Genomic DNA, 27,712 nt, shown 5'->3' with positions numbered 1-27,712 from the left:
GTCCAGTTTATCAATTCTTTTGCTACTATTGTTACCGTTACTTGTCTAAAAATATTTATGTGGGTTTTTTTTTTGCTAGAAGCTGTATGGTTATAGAGTGTTTACATTTAAGGATAGGATTCCCCCTAAATTAATTTTTCTCAACAGAATGGCATGAGGATTAAAGTTTGTTTGTTTGCTTTTAAATGCAGATATCCATTTTTCTAGCACTATTTATTAAAAAGACTTTTCCTTACCCCATTCATTAATTTTGTAAAAAAATCACCTGAATATATCTGTTGTATAAATTTTCTAGCTCCATTCTTATTTTAGGAATAGTTGTCACTATTCTAAATCCTTTGCAGGTATACCAGTAACATCTGTTGAAATGATTTTCTTTCCCCATTTATTTGCCTTAGTGTTACCAAATTACAGAGGTTCATTTGAGCCCAATCAAACCCCAACAGGAATTTGAAAAAAAAAAAAAAAAAAAAAAAAAAAAAAAAAAAAAAAGGAAAGGTTTATTAGTTAAGGAAATGGTGCCAAAGCAGAAGTCACAGGTGAATGTGTGTTGAAAGACCTGGCTCCCTCATAGCTTCTAGGGCAGGGTTATATGGGAGGAAATCATTAATCATGGTGGAGTTAGGGTCATGGTGTCTATTGATTGGTCGGCACTTTCCCCCAGGGAAGCGGGCCTAAGCCGTCAGTTGGACATCCTTGGCAGTGCCGTGGAGGCAGGAGAGGCTCCTGCCTCACCACTGCTCTCCCCAGTGCCTGGCTTCTGGCTGAGTGGTGCTCCCCCTTGTGGGAGTGCACTGACCACAAGGGGGCAGCTCCTGCATTGAGCGTCTGCCCCCTTTGATCAGTGCACATCATAGCGACCAGTCATTCTGCTGTTTGGTTAATTTGCATATTAGCCTTTTATTATATAAGATATGAAGTTGAAATAGATTTAACTTTGTTTTTATCCAAATGGATAGCCAATTATTACGTCATTAATTTGTTCTTCACTGATTTGACATAAATCATATATATCAATATAATTGGCACTTGGGGCAGGGAACGTGGGGCCCACTGACTATGGAACAGAGATGCAGGAGAAGCCTTGCCAAAGGCTCCGGAACTCCTTCCTCTCTCAGCTGAAGGTCCTTTCCACAGGTGCAACCTCTAGTACCTACAGTATATACCTACCTGGTTTTGACTCTATTGATCTATTTGTCCATTTTAGTTCCATTATCTTTGCTGCAGTCTTTTGCAGCAAGGGTTCAGGAATCTGGAGAAGGGGCTGAGACATAAATGAAGAGACTAGACAAGAAATATAAATTTGGAAGGTATGGGGGAAAGCCAGGTGGAGACCTCGCCTCTAGTGAAGCGGGCTCCCAGAATGTTCGGACCGACCCACAGCTTTTTATTTACACATATTTCCCTTTAGCAAAGCAAACATACATATCAAAGGTAAGGTTTGGTAAATAGCAAAAGACTATCAGGTAAGGGGATCAACTTCAGCCATTTGGCCAGCAGCAGGGTAATATAATGTTACCCTGTCAGCCTTCTGGAGACTTCTTGTATAAATTATGACCTGATGTTTTAGCCTCTAGCATATCCCTCTTTTAAAATTGGTATAACTTGCAGTACATTTTGATATATGATATAGAAATTCCCTCCTAATTGTTATTTCAAAAAACAAATTTATTTATTTATTTATTTATTTATTTATTTATTTATTTTTAGCTAATTAGATGCTTTTTCTTCTAGATGAACTTGAGAATGATTTTGCTTAGTTTTATAAAAATCCTACTGACAAGTTATTGGGATTATATTGAGTTTCTAGAATAAGCTAGAGAAAACTGATAACTTTATAAATTTGAACTGGTCAACAGAAAGGGATTATTTTCTGCATTTATTTAGATCTTTTTTTTTATAGCTCTAGTAGTTTTGTTTTACATAGTTTTTAAAAAATTTTTTTTTTCTTTTTACATAAGTATTGAAAATGTTTATGCTTAGTTTATTTCCAGCTATTTTGTAAGTTATGAATTAGGCCATTTCCCCTTGACATTTCTAATCAGTTATTGTGGTACACACAAAAGCTAATCAGTTTTTGTATATTGACAATACATATCTGAAGTAAATTTTCAAGTTTTTGATTGATTTTCTTAGGTTCTCCTGGCAGATGTTATCATCCACAAGAGCCCAAATCTTAGTTTCCACATGGCATTGCTTCCCCCATGAGTGTTAAGTTTGGTAATTTAAAATATTTGCATGGAAATTTAAGGGAACTAAAAATGTTTTAATTTAAAGCATAGCATTAATTGTGATAAATAAAATAAGACATTTCAAGGTATACTTTTTACTTATCAACTGTTATTTTATATTTTACCTTGGCTTTGAAATGATAATTACTTAAAATTAAAAAAATAAGTCATGGTTAAATAGAATTGTGTATTAAAATTAACATTTACCCAGGAAGTATTAGATTTTACTCTTACCTAAAATGGATAGAACATTAAAAATCCTTCAATGCTTCTTTAACAAATATCTACCATTATCTAGGAGGGATCCATCAGATGCTACTATTAATTTTCTGAGAAAGCTTATATATTTGAACAGAAGAGTAAAAGATTAAATTGAATGTAGTGTCAATTTTCAAACGGAAATTACAGACCAAATAAAATTTACAAATTATTTTCTTGATCATGTGCTTGATATTTGATCATTTGTATGGGCCGTTTAAGTTTTATGGTTAGATCAGCATCTATAAAACCCCACTTGCTAAATAGCAATGGACTATTAGAGAAACAGATGACAAAAATAAAAAAAATACAGACATTATTTATGCTAAAATATGTAATACCATCATTTCATGTTAACATAAGTTTTAAAATATTATATATATTTTTTTCTCCAAGGGAAAAATAAGTCTTTCAGTTATGTTCAACAAATTTTTGGTTTTGAAATGGCTGTTACCTTATTTCAACTCTTCTGACTATTCTCAATAATATTTTTGAAACAAAAATGAAGAAAATGACCAAACAAATAAAACAAGCCCATCTGTTGGTCTCTCTTGTTTTCCTAGTACAGAGAGCCAACACGGGAAGGCACTAATCCAGTCCTCAAAACTGATTTAGTTCTTTCTTGGTGCACTCAGAGTTTAAGAGTTATACTAACAATGAACTTATTGAATCTCAAGTATGAAACTTTCATTTCATGTAAGCATAGATTTAGTGATCTTTAAACAAAAGACCATGTGCCCTCAATCCCTCCTCCCTGCTCCCCCCCCCCCTTTTTCATTATAATTACCACAGAAAAGGGAGCTCCAGAAATATCAAGGGAGAAAAGAGTAAATGAAAGAGTAGATAAAACCCCAATGTCTATTCAACTATAAAATCTAGCAGAGCTAGAAATTGGGGAACAAGAATAGAATTTCTTAAGATAAGAAGTGCAGAAACAGAGTGTGAAGATTTCTTTTAGTTTTAAATATACAAAGTTGAGCATTTATTTTTATTATATTAAAAGGGTACCTACTGGAACTTGGAAATATATACAGGTTGATCATGAAAAGTGATGAGGGTGGTCCCATTTTTTTTTTTCACTTAGATTGCAGACCCTGGGATATAATTGTATGAAAATACTTTCACATTTATTCCTTCCCCATTTTATTGCTATTTCTCCCCCCTTTAAATTTTATAAGCCATTTCTACACAGATAATTGCAATAGCTTAGCAGATCAAGCAGCTTTTTAACTTTCCCCCCAAGAGAAAGGATATTCTTTACAAGTTACATTTTGTAATCAGAAATGGAGGGGAGAACCCAGCAAGGTTGTCTTATTGAAATTATATGTAGGGCAGTATGAAAATCCTTGGCCATTCTTTCACTCTTAAAAACCAAATTACCTACCAAAGCAAAAAGAATTAGTAAAGATTAAGTATACTCCTTAAAAGTCCACTTTCTATTTTTTTCTGCCAACATTAAGAATTCCTTTTGGAAATATAATAATTATTGAGACAAAATTCAGTAAAGCTATTTACAGTTCAGGGGAAATACTATTTTGTATTGAGGAGGTGAATCACACATCAGATTAAGTCAGCACAGGCAGGTGAGATTCAACATTTTTTTACTTCTTTCTTTTTCTCCCTTTATTAGACTTCCCTGGTTTTGTGCACTTAGTTTTACTAAGTTTCACTTTGCTTCACCAGCTTAATAGGGTCTGGGCAGGCAGCACATATATGATGTCCTGAAAACACACTGCCCTATGTAAACAATTGTTTTTGGCAATTCGGAGGTTTCGTGGCAGGATTGCATCTTTTTCCCTCCTCATAATGAAATGTTTTGGCCAAAGTTAGAACTGCATGTGCAGTTTTATGAACTGGCATATTCAAACGTTACAATTGTGTGTTTAAAAGGGGAATTTGATCTTTTTTTTTCCTCTTTCTTCTTTGGAACTCCTTCTTTCCCCATTTCTTTGTTTTCTCTTTTACAAAACATTTTCATATCTTGGTATATCTATTCAGCATCTGTTTCTCCTCAATAACAATTCTCATTCAAAAATAATAACTCTCTGTCCTCTTTGGACATGTTTTGTTTTGTCCCCACCTATGGAGTTCACCAGCGTGTGTTGAAGGTTAACAGCTCCGTTTCTGGAATTCTCTTGGACCCGTTTTGGAGCAAAGTGCCAAAGTATATAAGGAGGGCTCAAATGTATCTGGACTCTGCCAAGTCCTTTGAGGGAGGCTCCACAGAGCTGCATCTTTGCCAGCTCCCTTCTGTTCTCACTGGGCCTGGCTTCTTCATGATTCCACACACAATCTTTTATCATTTGCTCATGCGAAAAAAGAACCTTTGGATGAATAGAAGCAACAGAATCCTTATTTGCAACAACACTCCAACTTGCCCAATAACAGGTAGAAAATTGTTTCTTACTTTACTGAGTTGTCTGCTCTTCTACTTTCCATCCCACAGCACCCAGGGTCGTGAATGGTTCCATTGATCATTTTCTAATGGCCCCATCAATCATCAGCAATGGCCAAAGTCGCTCAAAGAGCTCTCCCACCATTCCTGTAATAGTAGAAAGAGTAGGTGAACGACAAAGGCCCTGTGGGGAGTGGAAGAAGGGAGCCTTTTACAGTGTTTTGCTTGAGGGGCATTGGGTCACAGGGTCACTGCATTAACATCCTGTCTGTCCTCCGAGATGTGTTAAGCTGTTTGCTTCAGCTGTAACTTTCTATTGCAAGAGACAGTAACTCAACCCAAAGTGGCTTAAGCAAAAAGAGATTTTAGTGGCTTGAATAACGAAAAGCTCAGAGTTGCAGCTGTCCCCTTTATGTAGCTAAAATGTGGGGCTCAGGTGATGTGATAAAGCCACTGATTTCTCTCATTTTATAAATCTTTTAGTGTTGGCTTCTTCACAGGCAAGCTCTCCTTTCAGACTCACAATCTGGCTGCAGAAGCTTCAGAACTTACATCTTCTCTGTTTCACATCCATAAGGAATCACTGCAGGCCGACATTTGATACTAGATGGGTTAGCCTCCTAAAACTGGCTTTCCGGTGGCTCTGGAAAGAGGAGCACTACTGGAGATCTGACACTCCTGGGGATTAACCAACCCTGGAGCCATCCTACCTCAGGACTTGTGATCTGAAACAATAACTTATTCTTACTGATTAAACTATTTTATGTTAAGTTTTCTTGTTATAAGGCAAATTATCTTTTTAAAAAAATATATTTTTATTGATTTCAGAGAGGAAGGGAGAGGGAAAGAGAGAGAGATAGAAATATCAATGAGAGAGAATCATTAATCGGCTGCTTCCTGCATGCCCCCATTGGGAGTCAAGTCCACAACCTGGGCATGTGCCCCTGACTGGACTAGATCTTGGCACCCTTCAGTCCACAGGCCAATGCTCTATCCACTGTGCCAAACCAGCTAAGGAGGGAAATTATCTTTTTTACTCTTTTATATTTTAGCTTACATTTTCTTCTAGTTCCATTGTTTTCTCTTATTTGGTTCATTCAGCAGAAAGCATACTAACTGATAATTGTCATTCCGGCTCTAATTGGGTCATATATCCATCCCTGACCATTCATAATGGGAATGCGATATGTGATTGGCCTCAGCCTCAATGCCCCAGCCCACTTCTGCAGTGGGATGAGTTTATACATCTGACTACATGGACTGAGTATGGAGAAAGGGGAAGAATATCTACTGGGAAATGAGGATATGATTTCCATTAAATAGTGAAATAGATACTGTGAAGCAAAAACATCATGTGTCCAGTACTTTATCCTTTTGAATGTGCCTTCTATTACAGAGTGGCCTGAAATTGTCAGTATAGTAAATTAAGGAGTTGTGATTTGTTACTTGGACTGGTAGCCCAGAATATATAACTTTGAAGGTTTTAAATCAAAGGCAGAGTTGCTATGCTATTGAATCATCTTGTTAGCCTATGAATCAATATGTTTCTTCTATTAGGGCCTCATATCTCCAGCTTTGGAACATCAGCCACTTCAAGGTGAGTGGCCCATAGGCAAGACGGACCAAGGCTGGGCTGCTTAAGAATCTAGTACCCTCAGAGGATATTGGAAACCCCAGGCAGCTGTTTAAGTGGCATGTGCCATCCCACAGGCCGGTGTTTTTCTGGCCCCTTTCTCTCATACCCCTGAAATTCATTTGGTCTCATGGCTCTCAGACTCAGCCTGGGATGCAGAACAGTGGGCTCTTGGGTCAGGTTGTGTCTAGTGATTTCAATTGTGCTGTTGGCTGGAATTCCATCTGTCAAGCAGGTTTCACAGTCAGCCATTCGATAGCAGTAGGGTTAGCCCACGAACCTGGATTTCCTGCCTATCTGGAAACAGGAGCACCCCTGGAGATCTGACATGCTCTGAGAAAACTAGGAGCTAGTTTTAGCTATTCCTGGTTGGTCTCTGTTGAACCTGATGTATTCTAACACTTGAGGATATAAAACGCACGTGCGCGCGCGTGCACACACACACACACACACACACAGAGAATAATTTATTTTTATTTTTATTGTGAACTTAAGTAACTTCATGGCAAGAGAATCTAATCAAGATTGAACTATTTACTTGTAAATAGTAACTTTCCACAGTAATTTTCTCTTTGTCACTTGACAGACATGGATTTTTATTTACTTATAATAATAAGTGTGAGCATACTATTGTACTTTTTGTTTAAGAAAGATTTTCTTTACTTTGACATTCTGATTTGTTTTCATAGATGGAAAAACAAAACAAATCAAACAAACACACACACACACACACACACACACACACACACACACGAAAAACAACTCAGTGAGAAGGAGAAGGAATCATCCCTGGAGAGTAGGGAGGAATGTGTGGGGTCATACTCTCCCAGAGTTAAAGAAACCTTAAAGGACCCCGCGCCCTCCCCACACCTTTGATAACTGCCTCTAGACGAACAGTCACTGGAGCGGCTTTCCCAAGCAAGGACCCCTCCCCACCTCACGCCGCACGCCCAGGGCCCTTCCCTTACAGAGGAAAAGTGAAATGCATCCTTTGGTGTGCGAGGGCCCACTTGTCTGCCATGGGCCTGTGCCTTTGCCCCTGCTTTCCTGTGTTGTTAGGTTATCCCACTGGTTTCCCACGCAGGAAGGAAGCAGAAACGATGTCCCTCTGGGACAGTCCTCCATATCATTCCCTCTAGTTTTTGTTTTTTTGTGTTTTTTTTAAGTGCAATTACACACCAATAGTTTCTAATCTATCAAAACATTAAGTTAAGGAAGTAGCGAAGTTAGGTTTAATTAAAACCACAATTATTTGTACAGCTGTCCCCGTGCTCATGGCTTGTGAAAGGGTTTAGCTTCACTCCTTTGGGAGTTTCACTCAAAATCCTTCATGCTCCACCAAGGCAGCGCCTACCCGCTCCGCCAGTCACTTCAGGAGCGGGCCTGGAGGGCCTGCCCTGATGCCATTCCGTGGTCAGGCTCTCCACGCACCTGCTGCGTGGGGCAGCGCAGAGCACTGCGGGACTGTGGGACACACGGTCACTTCTTTTGTTTGGGGGCTAGATGTCTTTAAGGATACTTCAAGAAATTCCTGAAGATTCTCCTAGGGCTGTGAGGAAGGGAGAGAGAAGAATCCGGCACAGTCTTCCTTTGTGAGCTCTTCTCTGGTTCTTTACACTTTCACTCCCAGGAGGGACTTTTATGTCCCTCCCAACCCCAGTCCCAGAGCGTTAATGGACATTGGCAAGCATCTTCCAAAGGACATGGGGGTGGGGCAATGCTGCAGACATGTATGCACACAGCGGCACGTTTCCCCCGCAGGACCCCAGGGAGGAGAAGGAATCAGAGCTCAGCATCTGGCTGATTTTCAAGTGCACGTGAAGCAGCCTGGATCAGAACAAGGCGACTTGGACTTGAAGCAAATGCGCGGGCCAGCGCAGACCACTGACCGCGGGCCAGGGTTGGGGCCTGGGAGCCGCGGGTTAGGGACTGTGACCCAGGCGACCTCCAACCCATCGCTGCTCCACCTGCCCGGGGAGCGCACAGAGCCAGCCCAGGAGACCATGGCCTGCCCCGCGCCCTTCCTGGCCTCCATCAGCCACCAGACGTTGGCTTTGCAGACCCTGCAGCTCCTGCAGCAGGAGTGGGGCTGGGGGGACGGTCCGGGCGCCCGTGGAAATTCGCGCGACTCGGACCACGTGTCCGCTGCCCCAGCGCGGCGCTCAGGCCCCCCCCGGCGCGCCCGGGCGGGGCTGGGGCTGGGGGAAGGGCCGGGGTGGAGGAACGGGGGGGGGGGGGGGGCGGGGGGGGGGCTCCGGGGACAGGCGAGCTCCCCCGAGGTAGAGGTAGTGCCAGGCGCAGAGGGGGGCGCGGAGCTGCTGCCCTGCCCCCGGGGCCGCGGGCCGTGCACCCTGGCCCGGGTGGCGATGCGCAGCGCACTGGCCAGCGTGGTGGACTCCACCTCAGAGCTGGTCAGCGTGGAGCGGACGCTGCTGAGCCCCCTGCTGCAGGAGCGATCCTTCCCCATCCACCCGAAGGTGAGTCTGGCCTCCAGCACCGGCATCGGGCCGGATTCCCCTGCTGACTGGGGTTGGAGGACGCAGATGGAGACTGGGTGGGGTCCCAGGATCCCAAACAGAGCTGCTCACTGCACCATTGAGAGGGACCGGGTGGGGCTGGGAGGAGGACTCTGCACTTGCGGCAGGGAACTCGGAGTGGGGGGTGAGGGGTGGGTGCGGATTATGGAGCAGAGAAGCGGGAGAGGTCTTGCCAAAGGTCTCTGGAACTCCTTCCTCTAGTACTATGAAGTACATCAGCTTCCTGCTCCAGCTGAAGGCCCTTTCCACAGGCATGGGGGACAGCTCCCCTGCTCTCTCTTCCAACTTAATAACCCTTCTTCCAGAGCCATAAATACACGTGTTACGTCCCCACTGCCTTCTGTATGACAAAATCACCTACATTAATTTAAAGTCCTTTGAAACTTAGGAATCACCGTTATCAACTTGTTGAAGCGTGAATTATATATATTTTTTATCATATATTTTATTTTTTTTATGTTTGTTTTTATTAATTTCAGAGAGGAAGGGAGAGGAAGAGAGAGATAGAAACATCAATGATGAGAGGGAATCATTGATTAGCTGCCTCTTACACGTTGGACTGAACCCGCAACCCAGACATGTACACTTGACCAGAATCGAACCTGGGATGCTTTGGTCAGCAGGCCAACACTCTATTTACTGAGCAAAATTGTCCAGGGCAAAGCATGAATTCTAATGCTAACCTCCTGCTAAGTCATGCACCTCATATTTGTAGAGTGCATTTTCTTCTTAAGATTCCCAACTGTCAGGAAACAGAGTAGCTAGCTCCCAGGCTGGGAAGGATCCTGGAAATCCAGGGTCTGGGTTAAGTGTTGGTCTTGATATTAATTATCCTAACTGATGGTTTAAGGTCACAGTCTCTGTGAGGCCTGTGGCTTTCTCCAGTTCTGACTTGGAGCATCGCATCATTCCTTTCCTTTGGGAGTCTAGCAGAAGGAGCGGGGAAGGGGTGATGAAGAAAGCTCAGAGCACTTCTCAAGAATTGCTTATTCTGCTTTACAAGCCATGGTTTGGAAAAAGATTGCTACATATTAGATTGCATATCCACTATAAAAGACTGATTTAAAAATCAAACATAATAAAGCATATCACACTCCCAACTATGCATTATTACTCTACATTAGGGTTTCTCAGTCTCTGCTTTATTGATATTTTGTGCTGGACAGTTGTTGTGGGGGTTTGTCCTGTGCCTCTATCCAGTCGATGCCAGTGGCATACCTCCCTGTCTCCCTGCCTCCCTCTCCCCCTTGAGCTGATAAAATCAAATGTTGCCAAATGTGTATGCATGAGAGGGAAAGCTGGAATGCCTCCAGATGTGAAGCACTGCTCCATTCACCTTAGAAAATTAAAAAATGAAGCTACATTTCACCAATGCTCTTGAGTTAAAATGCACCTTTTTATGTACTTCTAAGAAATAAAAAAATCCTGCCAATTATTTTATGATAGACCTTTGGTTGTAAGATAGTCTCATTCCAGAGATTTTTTTGAAATGTGAAAAAAATGTACATCTTAGAATTGATGAAATAGGAAATATTGTATGATATTGGGAGCATATACAAGACATATAGGCTGGCAAAAGGGGAGGCTGAGTGATCAGTTTTACCTAAGGTGATCCTGGCAGGTTTCTTGTAGGAGGTCACCTTTTAAAAGAGTGAATTTTTGCTCTCCAGGCATTAAAGGGAAAACACATTATAAGGAAACTGTGATCTAAGACCCAGAAGCAATGCAAGGGTCTGGGTTGTTTAATTCACAAATTCCGGGTGGATGTTATTCGATTCAGCTGTTTCTTCTGTCTGCTCTGTGAGAAGGTGCAGTACCCATCTGCCTATTTGGCCACCATTTTGTCTCCCCCTGGACAGACATTTTAGAGCCTGTGGCAGGGAGGCTGGAGTCTTGGTGTTCATGGGTTCAAAGCCGAGGCAACTGGTCCCTGGCCAACATAGCTGTAGGATCCCGGGTGGTGTCCGAGGTCTCCTCAGGTGGAGGTGAAGCTTGCTCCCATCACACTGCTCTCCCCTTTAAGATGGCGTCTTTACTCTTTTCTTAAAGACACCAATAATTTTTATTCCTTTTGAACATTTAGAGTTTATCAAACATATGAAAAGAAAAAAAAAACATAAAATGAGTTTCTTCGTGGTGGATAAAAAGTGCTTAATAGTTATGAGTCTTGTTAAATTTGGTGGAGAAGTTGGCCAGTTTGACAAACTTTTTTTTTATAGCAGGAAACTGAGGCTCAGAGAAATGTAAAACTTTGCTGAAGATCCTGTTTCTGGGAAGCGATGGCCTATGATTCAAACATGTTTTTATTGATTTTAGAAAGAGAGGAAGGGAGAGGGATAGAGAGAAACATCAATTAGAGAGAAACATCAATCGGCTGCCTCCTGCATGCCCCCTATAAGGGATCAAACCCACAACCCAGGCATGTGCTCTGATGGGATAGAACTGGAGATCTCTTGGCTATGGATTGACAATCAACCACTGATCCACACCAGCCAGGGCCAAACATGGTTTTATGTGATTCTACCAAATCACACTGCTAGCTTAAAGGGGTATTAGAAACATCACATTGAAATAAAGTATGTGAGAGTGTGTGGTTGACAGGGCACAGTCATGCATGCCGTGCACTGAACACCACTTGGAGTGTAACAGTCACATTATAGACTCTTAGCTCTGGCTGACATGACAAAATGCCACAGACTGGGTGGCTTAAACCTCAAACATTTATTTTCTCACTATTCTGGAGGCTGGGAAGTCCAAGATCAAGCAAGGTGGTAGCAAATTTGGTTTCTGGTGACGGCTCTCTTCCTGGCTTGTAGATGTCTACTTTCTCACTGTGTCCTCACATGGCCTTTCCTTTGTGCATGTGGAAAGAAAGAGATCTCAGATGTCTCTTCTTCTTCTTCTTCTTCTTCTTCTTCTTCTTCTTCTTCTTCTTCTTCTTCTTCTCCTTCTTCTTCTTCTTCTTCTTCTTCTTCTTCTTCTTCTTCTTCTTCTTCTCCTCCTCCTCCTCCTCCTCCTCCTCCTCCTCCTCCTCCTCCTCCTCCTCCTTCTTCTTCTTCTTCTTCTTCTTCTCCTCCTCTCTCCTCTCTCCTCTCTCCTCTCTCCTCTCTCCTCTCTCCTCTCTCCTCTCTCCTCTCTCCTCTCTCCGTTAATCCTCACTCGAGGATATTTTTTTCATTGATTTTTAGACAGAGTGTAAGGAAGGGAGGAGAAAGACACAGAGAGAAACAATGATGTGAGAGAGACACATCAATTGGTTGCTTCCTTCACGTGCCCTGACCTGGGCTGGGAGTTGAGCCTGCAATAGAGGCACATTCCCTTAACCAGCATCAAGCCTGAGACCCTTCAGTCTATGTACGGATGCTCCAATTACCGAGCCAAACCAGCTAGGGCTCTTCTTCTTCTTCTTCTTCTTTTTTTTTTTTTTTTAAATATATTTTATTGATTTTTTACAGAGAGGAAGGGAGAGAGACAGAGAGTTAGAAACATCAATGAGAGAGAGTCATCGATCAGCTGCCTCCTGCACACCTCCTACTGGGGATATGCCCGCAACCAAGGTACATGCCCTTGACTGGAATCGAACCCGGGACCCTTCAGTCCCCAAGCCGATGCTCTATCCATTGAGCCAAACCGGTCTCGGCTAGGGCTCTTCTTCTTAAAAGGACACCAGTCCTATTGGATCTGGGGCTCACTCTCTTACATAATTTAACCTTAATTACCTCTCTGCAAAATATTGTCACAAGGGGGTTAGGTTTTTAATATATGCATTTTTGGAGCAGGGCAAGGCAGGAGGAGGCAGGGAGACAAAATTCAGTCCATAACACTGGGTGATTTGCGTGCCTCCTTCCATGATGGTGACTTTACATAGTGACAAAAAGTACCAGGCAAATGTGGGAAATCATTGTCAAACCAGTAATACTAGCAGGAATGCTTTAGGCACCTGCAACCTAAAGAGAGCATAGCAATGTGTGGGATACCAGAAGGAAAGTTAGGATTTAAAAACTCCCCAAAATGACCAACTCACATAGAGACTATTAAACAGCCAATTATGAAGTCACTGATTGAGTTTTGTCTGTCTTCCTTTGAGAGTTAAAACTATTTATAGTTGCCAAGAGTTCTTTCTGTACTGAAGCAAGTTTCATGGAAACTATGGCTGTTGCCAACTTTCAAAGGCAAAATAACTCTCCTGACATTGCAGATTTAACTTGCCTGTGAGTTCTCCGTTTCTTTAGCTAATTTTGGTACCAATCATTCCATCACATTTAGTAGTCTTCACTGTTTTTACATTCTACAAAGCAAAGCCATTGGCTTTGGTTGCACAGTCATTGTTGTAATGCTCTTTTATTAGTGGAGCCAGTTTCTGCAAATTTGAAAACTGTCCTCAAAATTATGCACATACTCTTGAAGGAAAAAAAATGCTTTGGTCATATGACTAATAGCCAAAGCCAGGAGGTTGCTATTGATTTGAGACAAAATTATGCTTATATGTTTTAGAAAAAGGCCCAGTTACTGCCATCGAAATAGCTTAATCATAGTTTGTAATTTCTTATTATGTGAATGATATGAGAATCAGGACATATAAGCTTTCTGAAATTAAAATTTTGCAAAGGACATTGCAGAAAGGCCCTAAAACAAAGCTACTTATGTTTAACATCTCGGTGCAAATGCTGCCATGCTCTGTCTTACAGTTTGGGGTTTGACTTGTGAGCATACCTGAATCCAGTGCCTGTAGCCATCACAACGTGCTTTTCACAGACTTTTCTAATGGAAATGATGACGTGCCCAAAGCACATGCATAAGGAAGCTTAGTTACTCGTGGGGCATTGACGCTGGGTACAGCACAAGTAAAAATCTTTAATTTCCTGTGGATGAGAGACTTTTTATGGTGAATGGCAGATACGTTGGTTCTTCATTGGGTGTTTTATTAGTGTGTAGTTACATATCTATCTGAGATTGTAACTGGTGACGGATATGGGCCCTGTGAATTTGTAGCTCAAAGCCAGATGTTGATGAAACAAGTGAAGCTGGGGCAATTTGAAGCATACTGATCCTGAGAGTGTGGTTTTCATGACATCTCTCTACATAGAGGAACATTTTCCCTTTATGTACACATCCAGTTGGAAGGTTGTAAAGGGTTTGGGGAGAGGATTTGTGCTCCTTTGTAGTGCCTAGCACTGGGTGGCTTTAGTGGAGAATGTTCTGCTGGCCATGCAGATGCTCATTACAAACAGGCCCCATGACAGAAAGCAGGGGAAAAGCTCTTTCTTTCTTTCTTTCTTTCTTTCTTTCTTTACTACTCTCTGCAGAGGACATTAGGAATTCAGGAAGAATGAGAGGGGGAAAAAATGAGAAGAAACAAATTTGTGGAAGCCATTGTAAGACAATATAGCTCAAGATGTGACTGTTTCGAAAAGAACCAGCTTATTTTAAAGCAGGTGGTTAAGGAAATATGAACTGATTTATGGCTCATGTAAATCTAGAACTAATTTTGAAGGTGACATAATAGGAAAACAACAGTAACTGTCCTAGTGGATTGTGTAAAAGTTGTCTGCATTTTGGAACCTATAAAGTCATATTGTGTTTTGATTTTATTATCCATTGGTATTGGTTTCAGGAAATAAGCTTTGAAACTGACTTCTGCAGCCAGATTCTTTTTGCCTTCAAGCCTTAAGTTTTATTTTCAGCAAGAAGCTAAAAAAAAAAAAAAAAAAAAAAAAAAAAGCTTAACTTTTCTTCCCTGTTTGGACTTTGCAGGTGCATGAAAGTTGCTCAAGAGTTCCAGATGTGTGCATTCTAAATGAACACAATGCATGATGCGGAAAAGTACAAGTGTGGTGTTTTTCTAAGAGACCTCCCTTACACTGGATAGGAGAGAACAGCGCAGAGGAAGGGGGAGCTCCAGCTTAAATGGGGTGCAGAATGTTTCAGGTCTTGAATGTCTTCCAGATGGCCAACCGCTCTCAATTATGTTGCAGGAAAGAAGGATGGGCCAGCAGGCTAATATTCAATTTAGATGCGTCCAAGGCCAATTTGAGTGTTGTAACACGCATAACACTCCGTTAACCTTAAAAAACAGTGTGACTACGGCCAAAAAAGAAAAATGCAACAATTCACTTGTAAACATTTCTGTGACATCGCCAGAGTTAGTTTGGTGCCTCCTCTGCTTGCTCCCATGGTGTCCCCGTTCATCCCACTGTGGCATCCATAGCTCCGTCGTTCCTGTTTGCCGGTCTGTCTTCTGAACTGGGCGGTGAGCCCCGCTGTCTGAGTCCGCTGGCCCGGGTTCTGATTTGAGACAGGTTCTTGCAGAACGTTTAAATTTGAAATGGAGATTAATGCCAGCTCTGTCACTCACATGCTGTGTGATTTAGGCACATCACTTGACCTCGCCAAGCCGCATTTCTTTGAGTGAGACAAGGTGCAGAGGTGCCTCACTTGGGGCGGGGCGCCTCCTACAGAAGGTGCTCAGGCTCCTGGGGCCAGACGAGTGTTCTCAGAGTGCTGGTTTGCCATGCTGCTCTCCTGCTTGGAAGTCTCCAGGGAATTTACTGGGGCAATCGAAGCTTCTCACACTAGCTTATATCCTGATTCTCTGTTATTTTAGACAGATCTCCTCCCAGTCCTACCCCCTAGTTGACTTTAGGCCTTTGCTTATGTTATGCATCCTAATGGCAGGGGGCCATCTCTCTTCCTTATGAATCAAACACTGCTTTTCTCAACACCACCTATCTTATAGTGTCTGTACAGCCCTCCCAAGCTAACATTTCTCTAATGCCTCATCCAAACCTTCATGCCCTTCTGCCTGCCCTTGGCAGCACTCTGATGGCCTCAGCTGCTTTAAATTTTTTTATTGTGGTAAAAAATGCATAACATAAAATTTACCATTTTAAATGTATAGTTCATTAGTGTCAAATACATTAACATTGTTGTGTAAGCAACGTCCATAACTTTTTCGTCTTGCAAACCTGAAATTTTATACCTATTAAACAGTAACTCTCCATTTTCCTCTCCCCACAGCCCTGGCAACTTCCATTCTACTTTCTAGATACCACATGCAAGTGGAATCATATGGTATTTGTCTTTTTTTTTTTTTTTTTTTTTTTGCGGGGTGTGTGTGTGTGTGTGTGTGTGTGTGTGTGATTTGTTTCATTTAGCATTAAATGAACCCTTCTGGGTTCTGAGGACTAGGACATGGGCATATTTGGGAAGCCACATGGCAGATTTCAGCTAAACATTGGAAGAAATGTGCTAAAAACTAGAGCCATGGTTGCCTCCTAAGCACATGAGTTTCTGTAGTGTAACCAAGATACTTTTGGACAACCACACATCAAGTGTGCTATAGAAAGGATTCACACATTAGAAGGAGTTTTGTATGAACCTAGTGCATTGCTTAGATTATGAGTCTAGAAATGTCTGTTCCTGTATAGGATTGTGTTTTTGTGTTTTTTTTACTACAGCCCTCATCACATTTCACTGGACATTGGTATATATGCTCTATGAGTCTCATTCTCCTTACCAGTTTACAAACTTTTTAAAGAACAAGTACCATATATTACTGCCTTTATTTTTAATTTATTTTTCAGTTAAAATTGGAATTTAATATTATTTTATATTAGTTTCATGTATACAGCATAGTGGTTAGACATTTATATACATTATAAATGACCCCCCTACACAGTGATAGCAATATTATCGACTATATTCCCTATGCTGTACTTTATATTACTTTGACTATTTTGTAACTACTAATTTGTATTTTTTATTCCATACACCTTAATAAATAAAAATATAACTAATTATGACCCAGCAATTTTACTTCTGGGAATTTATCTAAAGAAATACATATCTTACTGCCTTTTATTCAGTGTAGTCAATAAGATAGTGGAGACTTGATATGAAATTAGCTGATTCATTAACTGAGTCAAACAAGCTGAGGTCATAATCCCAGTATGTTCAGTTACTACCTCACTTTAAAATTTAATTGTTGGCCATCATTTTGGACCACTGTAGCAATCAATACATTTCATATCCAGACTCTGAAATTACATCAGGCTTTAGAACTTCCAAAACCACTTTTAGATTGCTCAGCTATAGTGTTCTAATTCTGGCAATGTACCCAAATCCTAGAGTAGGATATTACATCATTTCTGGAAGCACCTGGGCCTTGCTAAATAAAGATGCTAGGAGGATATGCTCTACCATTGAGTATAAAGCACGTAAGTTAAATCATCACCAATATTGATCACATGCATTTAGACTGAAAGCCAATGAGCCCTGAATATGCTATTGCCTCAACACTGTGACTTGTGGCCCCACCTTATACAGCAGAATCATTAGAGGTTTGGGTGGAGGCCATTGTGACTGGATCTATAGTTGGCCTTCAGACCTTCCAGAAAGGAAGAGAAGCAACCATTTGCTTTATTTTCCCCTTCCCTGGCTTAAGAGTCTGTGGAAAGCTATTTCTATTAATTTGTTTTCTTTGACTGTTAATATATTTGAAAAAGGATTAAAAGGAAATACTGTACTAAAACAGTAAAATAAAGAGACTTTGCATAGCTTGCCAGATATTTGAAGTTTACCCAGGATCTCAGGGATCAGGAGAGCCAAGCAATAGAATTTTATGTATAATTTCTCCAAATGATGGCTTCTTTGATTCTTTACAATAAGTGTGGAATTGAATAAATATATTAGGCCCACAAATATATTTTAAGGGCATTTTCATCTTCTCTGAGTGATGAGTGCCTTTGCAGACTGGCTAATTAGCACTAAACTAAAATGTTTATATATATATATATATATATATATATATATATATATATATATATATATAATAAATTTTTATTGTTCAGATTATTACAGGTGTTCTTCTTTCTCCCCCCCCCCCATAGCTCCTCTTCACCTGATTCCCCACCCTACCCTATGCCCTTACCCCCACCACTGTCTTCATCCATAGGTGTAAGATTTTTGTCCAATCTCTTCCCACACCCTTCTGACCCCTTACCCCTGAGGATTGTCAGTCCACTCCCTTTCTATGGCCCTGATTCTATTATATTCACCAGTCCATTCTGTTCTTCAGATTTTTAATTCACTTGATTTTTAGATTCACTTGTTAATAGATATATATTTGTTGTTCATAATTTTTATCTTTTTATTTTTCTTCTTCCTCTTCTTAAAGAATACCCTTCAGCATTTCATGTAATCCTGGTTTGGTGGTGAAGAACTCCTTTAGCTTTTTCTTGTCTATGAAGCTCTTTATCTGACCTTCAATAATGAATGATAGATTTGCTGGGTAGAGTAATCTTGGTTGTAGGTTCTTGCTGTTCATCACTTTGAATATTTCTTGCCACTCCCTTCTGGCCTGCATAGTTTCTGTTGAGAAATCAGCTGACAGTTGTATGGGTACAGTGGTGCCTCACACAATGAACTTAATTCGTTCCAGGAGCAAGTTTGTTATGCGAAAAGTTCGTTATGTGAAACGTGTTTTCCCATAACAATACATGTTAAAAAAAATAATTCGTTCTGTAGCATAAAATATGCTAAGATGACATAAAAAAAGATAAATTTTTTGTTATTATTTTTATTTAGATACATCTAAAAACATAATTTAAAAAAAACACACACACATTTTTAAAATTTAAAGACAGACTAAGTAGAGTCTACCGAATCTTGCACATCTTCATCCATTTTCTGCTTTTTGGCCAATGGTTTCATGAAAAACCTGTCCAAAGTCGTTTGTTTTTCTCTTTTCTCCATCTGCCGGAAATAACGGACAAGAGTATCGGAGTAAAGATCGTTGATCCTGTTTGCTTCAGCTGAATCCGGATACAGTGTATTGAGTTTAACTTAAAAGGACGACTGCCGTGATACGTGCGTGATTTAATTCGTAATGAAGAACGATTGCCGCGATACGTGCTTAAGTTAAGCGCAGTGACTAACGACTGCCTGCAGTGCCTGCGCGGAAGGATGCAATACATCGGCAGCGATCGTGGAAGCTCGGGCAAAGCGGTCGTGGAAGCTCGGGCGACTTCGTTGTGTGAAACGAAGTTCGTTGTATGAATCATGAAACGAAGTTCGTTGTGTGCAGCATTCGCTGTGCGAGGCGTTCTTTATGCGAGGCACCACTGTACTCCCTTGTAGGTAACTAACTGTTTTTCTCTTGCTGCTTTCAAGATTGTCTCTTTGTCTTTTGCCCTTGGCATTTTAATTATGATGTGTCTTGGTGTGGTCATCTTTAGATTCCTCTTGTTTGGGTTTCTGTGCGCTTCCTGGCCTTGTAAGTCTATTTCTTTCACCTGATAGGGAAAGTTTTCTGTCATTATTTCTTCCATTAAGCCTTCAATATCCTGCTCTCTCTCTCCTTCTGGCACCCCAAAAAATCCAAATGTTGGTATGCTTAAAGCCGTTCCAGAGGCTCCTTACACTGTCCTCACACTTTTGGATTCTTCTTTCTTTCTGCCTCTCTGGTTGGGTGTTTTTTGTTTCCTCATATTCCAGATCTTTGGTTTGACTCTTGGGGTACATTGATCTACAGTTGAGTTTCTGTATATTCTTTATTTCAGACAGTGTTTGCTTAATTTCTGACTGGTCCTTTTCCTTTTTTTTTTTTGTAATCTCGTTAAGGTCCTTGAAGGTCTCTTCAAGTTTCTCAGCAGTTTTTTGAAGATTCTTGAGTAGCCTTATAAATGTGATTCTGAACTCTGTGTCGTCCATTAGTTTACTTTCCTCCATCTCGCCCATTCATGACATGCTTCTGTGTCTCTGCATTTTGGTTTCCTTCCTGTATTGATGGAGTGGCTTTGTGTGGTAGGTGACCTATAGGGACCAGTAGCTCAGCTTCCCCAATCACCTGAGATGGTCTTTCTAGGTACACCCCTTTGTGGGCTGAGTGCAAAGTCTTGGTGTAGTTAAGCCTTGATTGCTGTTGGTACACTGGGAGGAATTGACCTCTAGGCCAATTGGCTGTGAGGACTCGCTGTGTTTATAGTGGATAAACTGCTGCGCTAAAGACAAGTTTATGGTGCAGGCCTTGTTTTAGTGGGGCTTTGGTGCTCACTGAGTCCACCTCCCGAATGTGTTACTTATGGATGTGAGGGGTTGAAGTCTGGTGTCTCACACTGACCAATAGATACACTGGCTTCTGGATCTCCAATGGGGTGCAATTCAGCTACTGTCTGAGGCCACCCTGCAGGAGCTACAGCGAGAACCACAGTCCTCTCCTCCCTGCTTGGAGCTTGAAGGCTTTGGAGCTTTTTGCACCAGGTTGCAAGTTTGCTAGGTTATACTGCACTAGAGAAGGCCATTCTTATGCAAAAACCGCTGCTTGGAGCTTGGGTGTGTTTGTAGATTGTGCGGGGCGGAGTCTCAGAGCATCTCTAGGCTAGAGAGTGGCAAACAGTGATGACTGCCAGTCAGCCTTCTCTGCCTCTCTGACCGAGTCCCCGTGTCTCCCCGCCTCAAGCGCCCTACACAGCAAACAATTATTCTTGCTTGCAGCTCTGCAAGCAAGCTTCCCTCACTTTCCAACCTGATGGCAGACAGTCTAGCTTTTCCCCAGAAACTGGATTTCAGAGAGATTGGGAGCTTGTTTCTCTTTGGGTTGAAGAAAGCAATGACTGTCTCCAGCCAGGATCCACCGCCAGCCCGTATCGCGCTTGTGCCCCAGTACCTCAGTTTTTCAGCACTTGTGCCCTGAATGCTCCTTTCTCTTTCAGTCTAGTTGTAGAGCTTCCCCTCAGCCAGCTTTGCCGTGGTTCTGGGTGATAGACGTTTTGCCTTTTAGTTGTAGTTTTGAAATTGTTGTGCACAGCAGCAGTTTAGGTGTGTTTACTTAAGCCACCATCTTGATCTCCCTAAAATGTCTTTTGAATGTAAATTGAAGTTTCATAGTAGGCACACACAGTAAATAATTGTTATATCTTCTTGAGGGAATAATCTCTTATATTAATTGGGGTTTATTTTATACTTAATAATGATTTTTCTGGCTTTATTTTGGCTTCTCCGCTTGGCATATACATATGTTAGTATTCATTGACTTTAATCTTTAGGTACTTTTCGTTTTAAAGTTTTTTAAAAAGCATATAGATTTTTTAAATACAGTCTGATTGCCACTATATTTCAAAGGTGTCTTGTTTGGTGCTTTCTGTTCACCTTGCTTTATGTTTGTGCACTTTTTCATTTTTACCTTTATAGATAGGACCAATAAAGTTTTAATGTACTTTCCCCCTGCTAATTTTGAAGTTGTATGTATTATTTCTCTACCTTAATAATAATGCTTACATTTCTCATGTACATAATTTAAAAATCTGAAATTTATCAATTTTCCACCTTTCTCTTGAATAAATGCAATGCTTTAAAATATTTCTTCATCCTACATGTTACTACTATTCAGCATTTTTGAACCATCTTGCTGTTGTAAACTCCAAGTTAGTTGTTAAGATTTTTGTTTCAAACAATCAATTCTTTAGCTTTATATCATATTTTTATGTTTCTTCATTCACTGTAGCTTCTTGTATCTCATTCTTTCTTTCTGCATTTAACTTCCTCTTTCTGAATTATATCTTAAGGAAGATCTGACAGTGAGAGTCTATTTGTGGTAACTACTTTTGTCCTTCTAAATGAAGATATATTTATTTTGCTCTAATAGTTTACTTAGAATAAAAAGATTTCTTGGTTGAAAGTTATTTGGCAATATTATTCTATTTTTTCTATGTTTAATTGTAGCTTCGAAGTTCATTGTCTGTCTTGTCATCCCTTAAAACATGTTTGTTTATTTTCTCTGGTTACTTTTAAGAGTAGTTTTGCCTTAATGAGTTTAGATTTGTGTCTCATTTAACTTACTCTGTATAAGGCTTGTTTTATTTCGTGAATCTAAGGATTCATGTTTTGGATCAGATTTGGATAATCTTATAATGATTCTTTTGTCTCTTCTGAAAATGCATTTATTGTAGTTGGGCATTCTATCATCCATGTTGCTTAACCCTCATTCATATTTCCCATGTCTTGAATTTTTTTTTTTAGTTATCTAGTTTTGTTATTTTTCCTTTTTTTAAAAAAATTTATCTTTATTGTTGAAAGTATTACAGTATATTAGATGTTCCCCTTTTTTCCCATTGACCCCCTCTACCCTCTACCCACTCCTCCTTGTTCTTCACAACATTATTGTCTGTGTCCATGGACTATGTATATACCGTGTTTCCCCGAAAATAAGACATCCTCCAAAAATAAGACCTGCTTACAGGTTTCATTCTGAGTGAAATATAAGGCATCCTCCCGAAAATAAGGCCCCCTTAGGCTCTGTCTCAGAATGAAAATTAACTTCATAAGAAATTCACCAGGAAATTCAGGAATTGGATTGTTATGATGATGTTCCAGAAGATGATGACATGATTGTCATTGAATGAATGAGTAAATTCTTGATACTGTAGGATTCATAGTTTGTCTACTACCATACTACCGTACCGTATACAGGTAATAAATTTTCTTTATTTTCATTTAAAAATAAATGTGTACCGTATTCTTCTTCATGGAAAAATAAGACATCCCCTGAAAATAAGACCTAGCACATCTTTGGGAGCAAAAATTAATATAAGACACTGTCTTATTTTCGGGGAAACGGTATGCATGTAATTCCCTGGTTAAACTTTCCCCATCCCTCCACCCTATCTTCCCTCTGTTTATTTTGTTTTCTGAGCAATTTTTCTTACAATTATCATGTTTACTATTTTTCACTTCCGATGTATTTATTCAAGTGTTTAAACTGTCCATTGAGTATTTAATTTGTCATGATAGTTGTCATTTCTAGAAGTTGCATTTGGTTCTTTTTCAAGCCTGATTTTTCTTAAAACATTTTTGATTCCTTCTTTTATATCTTTAATCATTTTAAGCATATTTTATAGTTTATATTTGAAACGTTTGTAATTTAATATTGCCCTGCATTGTATCTACTATATCATGGTGAATTGTATTTTAAGTTTCAAACAGAGCTTGTCTTTATGGGAATGCCTCAGTGGGCGTAGACTCTGGGATAGGTTTTTGTTTGCTTTTCCTTGTGTCCATGGACATTTCAGCCCAGTTCCAATTTTGAAGTTAATTTCTTAGCATTAGTGTCCCCAGACATGTATATGGTACAGAGGGCAACTCCAAACTCAAACTTCTGTGTAATACAGGTCCATAGTTACACATTCTTGGGAAAACTTTACCCTAGTCCTAAGCTCAGTTTAAGAGAGAGACTGATTTTCTTTTTCTGATGTGAATTGGCGGGCAGCTAAAGCAATCTACTTTTCTTTTATTTCTGGCCCTTGGGGATTTCCATTACTTTCCTGCAAGTGCAAAAAGGATGTTTTTTCTATTTCATTTAGCAGTAATTTAGTAGCAAGAGGTTTTGAAGAAAATAAACATGCTATGTTGCCAGACCCAGAAGTCTGTGGGAAATCATCTACATTTATTTAAAAATAAACCATATAATGTGGAGTAATTTCAGTGTACCATTTACATGCAATGCATTTTAGAATATGAAACATTTTGGGATTAAAAATCTATTTACTTCCTTGTTTTAAACCACCTAGGAACTATTTTTTTCTTCTTCTAAATTTGCACTGGAAATTTTTTGAGACCCTGTTCAATCCTAAATTCTATATTGGAAACCTGAAGAAAGTGAGTAGGGGATAACAGGAACAGAGGCTATTTGTGTATTTGTCAAAGCTCTGTTATGAACAAATAACAGAAACTCAACTTCAAATGGTTTAAGTAAAAAGGGATAATTGTTGACTCAGATAAACAAAAAATCTTGGGGTTTATTTACATACGGCTTAGTTGACACGTTCAGAAAATGTTATTAGAATCAGTCTTTTAAAATTTCTTGGGTCTACTTTTCTCTGTGTTGGCATCATTGTAATTTGGATTCTCCCTTGTGGTAGCAAAATATTTTCCAACAGTTTCAGTTAAAAAGAGTTTCTCTTTCTCAGCCTAAATAATATTCTGGGACTATGGCTAATTGGCCTGTGTTGAGTCACCTGTCCATCCCTAAACAGTCCAAGTGGCTGAGGCATGATATGCTCTGATTAGCCTGGTCCCTGGAGTGAGGTCAGCTTTGGTCAAACCGCATAGGCTGAGAATGGAGGAGAGTAGTTCTCTGGGAGAAAAGTCAGGGTGCTGTCATCAGAAGAGGGGGGGAGGGCGGGAATTGGGTACACAAAGTATAAAACAAATGTCCTCAATAATCCGTCTAGTTGCTTGTTGGTTTTTGCTGTTCCTTTCAGGACAGTGTTGAGTTTAGAAACATCTGCAGTCATCTGGCTCTATAGATCGAAGGACACCAGTTTGACAGAGATTTGAATGCTGCTCAACAGTGTTTGAAGACAATAGTAAAGAAGTTGATTCAGTCACTTGCTAACCTTCCTTCTGATGCTCATGTGGTAGCATGTGCTTCTTTGAGACAGATCTTACAGAATCTCCCAGACATATGATGCTCAGGACACTGGAATCAAAACCACAGCTAAGCACTGCTAAGAAAACTTGGGACCTTCCCTTCCCAACTGAACCAGTAAACAATGGGATGTTTTGATTCACACTAAAGAGACACTTGATAAAATATATAGCAGTCTGGCCAGTGGCATCTGTACCCTTATAGCATGTTGGAAAAAAATTTTAAGACAGTACTTCACATTTTAAATATGTTGTCATGTTTGATGACTTTTTTTTAATGGAAACATATTCTACTTTGTGAAAGTAATTGGATTCTATATGTATATAAAATTTATTAATTAATTTTAAGTATTCAGTTTAATTGAATGAAACATGAATCTATTTTTATATTCATGTAGACCTATGAGATTTAATATGGTTATTCATATGATTAAAGATACATGTTTTCTTAAATTATCTTGAATAAATGGGGTTTTGGATTTGATATATTGTACTTACTGAACACTTTATTTTTTGTTATGAGACTTATCTTGAGCTATTGTAGGACCACATGTGTTGGTAATTATGAGTCCCAATCTTGGCATTAATAACTTACTGTTGGGCAGGAGAAGAGCTGCTTCTAAACCTTGTGCTTTCATATACTGCTTTGTAAATTTTGAATTATAATGAGCTATGAAGTACCAGGGATATATGATATGTGAATACAAATACTACAGTATTATTAAAGTCATATGGAAACATCTAGCCCTTTTTACTGTTTCTAAATATTCCACTTGAAGTAGGAAATTCTTGTGAAAAATAGGAAGGGTTGAATATACTGGCAGGTTTCTCTAAATATTTATAGTTATATAAAAAGAGGGTGACTATTTCTACAACAATAATCTGCACAAGCTTAGGAGGAACTACATTTCCTGTTGTTTAGTGACTGTGTTGAAAATCAAAGTACATTGAAATGCTACTTTTCCCTTAAAAACCTCTCTCTATATATTTATATATATAAAGAAGTAATATGCTAATTGGTCCTACTAGTGTCCCAGTCATGACTGGTCAACAGGCAGGAGCTGGTAGGAGGGGAGAGGGATAGGGACTTGTGCTACCAGGTCATGAGGCTGCTGCAGGGGGGCAGAGGGGGAGGGGGTGCAGCCCTACTGGTGGAGGCACTGCACAGGCCTGTGGTGGCGCCAGGACCAGATGGTATGTGTGTGTGTGTGTGTGTGTGTGTGTGTGTGTGTGTGCGTGCGTGTCAGGATGAGGCAGGACCTCGGTGGAGAGCTCTTAGCACTCCTACACCGGGGTTCTGAAGGCTCAGGGAGGAAAGGAGGGTACATAGGCAGTTATGGGGTTTAGGCCAGGAGGGGAGAGCAGTTAGGGCCATCAGGCTGGCAGGGGAGCAGTTAGGGACATCAGGCAGGCAGGAGAGCAGTTAGGGGCATCAGGCAGGCAGGCAGGTGAGAATTCAGAAGCCAGTGGTTCTGGATTTCCAGTGGGATCCCAGATTGGAGAGATGCAGACCCAGTGCATGAATTTGTGCATGGGTGGGGTCCAGCCAGCCTGGCAAGGGGGAGGGGACATGGGCAGTTGCCTGGCCTGCCTGCTGGTCGAATTCCTGATTGAGGGGACAATTTGCATATTAGCCTTTTATTATATAGAATATACACTGAGTGGCCAGGACTAAGGTGAACGCATAAAATATACATAAAGAAACCGGAAACACTCACCAGAAAGAATATACACAACTATGTTCATAGCAGTGCAATTTACAATAGCTAAGATTTAGAAACAGCCTAAGTGCCCATCAGCAGATGAATGAATAAAAAATAAAAAGAAATTGTGGTATATTTACACAATGAAATACTACACATCAGTAAAAAAGAAAAAAAACTCTTACCATTTGCAACAGCATGGATGGACCTGGAGAATATTACACTAAGTGAAATAAGCCAGTCAGAGAAATAAGTATCACATGATCTCACTCATATGTGGGATCTAATGAACAAAATAAACTGATGAACAAAAATAGACCAAGAGACATAGAAGCATGGAATAGACTGTCAAACCTTAGAGGGAAGTCAGGGGTGGGTGGGAAGAGATCAACCAATGAACTTGTATGCATATAAGCATAACTGTAGACACAGACAATGGGGTGGTGAGGGCCTGGGGTGGGGGCAGGAGCAGGCTGGAAGAGGGCATTGGGGGGAAAACAGTGACTTAATATAATACTTTCAATAATAAAGATTACAAAACAAACAAAACAACAAAAACAAAACAAAGGGGAATAGAGGAACAGAATGTATTAGCCCAGAAATAAACCCAAATAAACATATTGTATTGGATAGTAAAAAAATTTAAAAAAAACCCAACCCTACAGAAATAGTATTATCCTCATTTTATTTTTATTTTTATTTTTTTATATTTTTATTGATTTTTTATAGAGAGGAAAGGAGAGAGATAGAGAGCTAGAAACGTCGATGAGAGAGAAACATCGACCAGCTGCCTCCTGCACAACCCCCACTAGGGATGTGCCCTCAACCAAGGCACATGCCCCCGACCGGAATCGAACCCGGGACCTTTCAGTGCGCAGGCTGACCCTCTACCACTGAGCCAAACCGGTTTTGGCATATTATCCTCATTTTATAGATGAGCAATGCGTGACTTAGAGAGATGAGAAACTGATCCAAACTCCCGCAGAAAGCAAGGTTGACACCAAGATACAATTTTTGTCAGTTTGGTTCCAATACTTATGATCTTCCTATGTCACATTGTTTTACCCATTTTGGCTCCTTGGTGATTGTTGTTGATTTTTCCCTCTCTCGTTCATAAGGGAGAATGGGAGAAACAGTGTGGCTTCTTTTGCCTCCCTGGGTTGAAGAGAGTGCTAAGGAACCAAAGCAGGAAGTAGAAAGCATCAGGAGCGAGGAAACCTGGGTTCCAGTTTTGACTTCAGGGCTAAGTAATTGTGTAACTCAGTGGTCTGCAAAATCTTTAGTCAACGGAGCCAAATATCAACAGTACAAAGATTGAAATTTCTTTTGAGAGCCAAATTTTTAAAATTTAAACTTCTAGCTCCACTTCTTCAAATAGACTTGCCCAGGCCATGGTATTCTGTGGAAGAGCTACACTCAAGGGGCCAAAGAGCTGCATGTAGCTCACGAGCCTTGGCTTGCTGACCACTGGCATAACTGCAAATATGTCTGTTGGCCTCTGGCTTTTCAATTTGCTTGTTTGCACAAGAAGA

General features: G+C 40.3%; 1 protein-coding gene across 1 annotated transcript; it reads left to right on the top strand.

The window, feature by feature from the left end:
- Positions 1–8,520: 8,520 nt before the first annotated feature.
- DLEU7 (deleted in lymphocytic leukemia 7) lies at positions 8,521–24,668 on the top strand (the record flags this gene model as incomplete). Its single annotated transcript, XM_084876155.1, is given in 3 exon segments — positions 8,521–8,994; positions 24,312–24,353; positions 24,357–24,668. Coding segments are annotated over 3 exon segments (678 nt in total). The 3' UTR covers positions 24,519–24,668.
- Positions 24,669–27,712: the final 3,044 nt, after the last annotated feature.

This window comes from Pipistrellus hanaki, assembly GCF_964339955.1.
Source record: "Pipistrellus hanaki genome assembly, chromosome: 3".
Taxonomy (NCBI): Eukaryota; Metazoa; Chordata; class Mammalia; order Chiroptera; family Vespertilionidae; genus Pipistrellus; species Pipistrellus hanaki.
The sequence above is the reverse complement of the archived record's forward strand: the minus strand, read 5'-3'. Positions and strand labels throughout refer to the sequence as shown.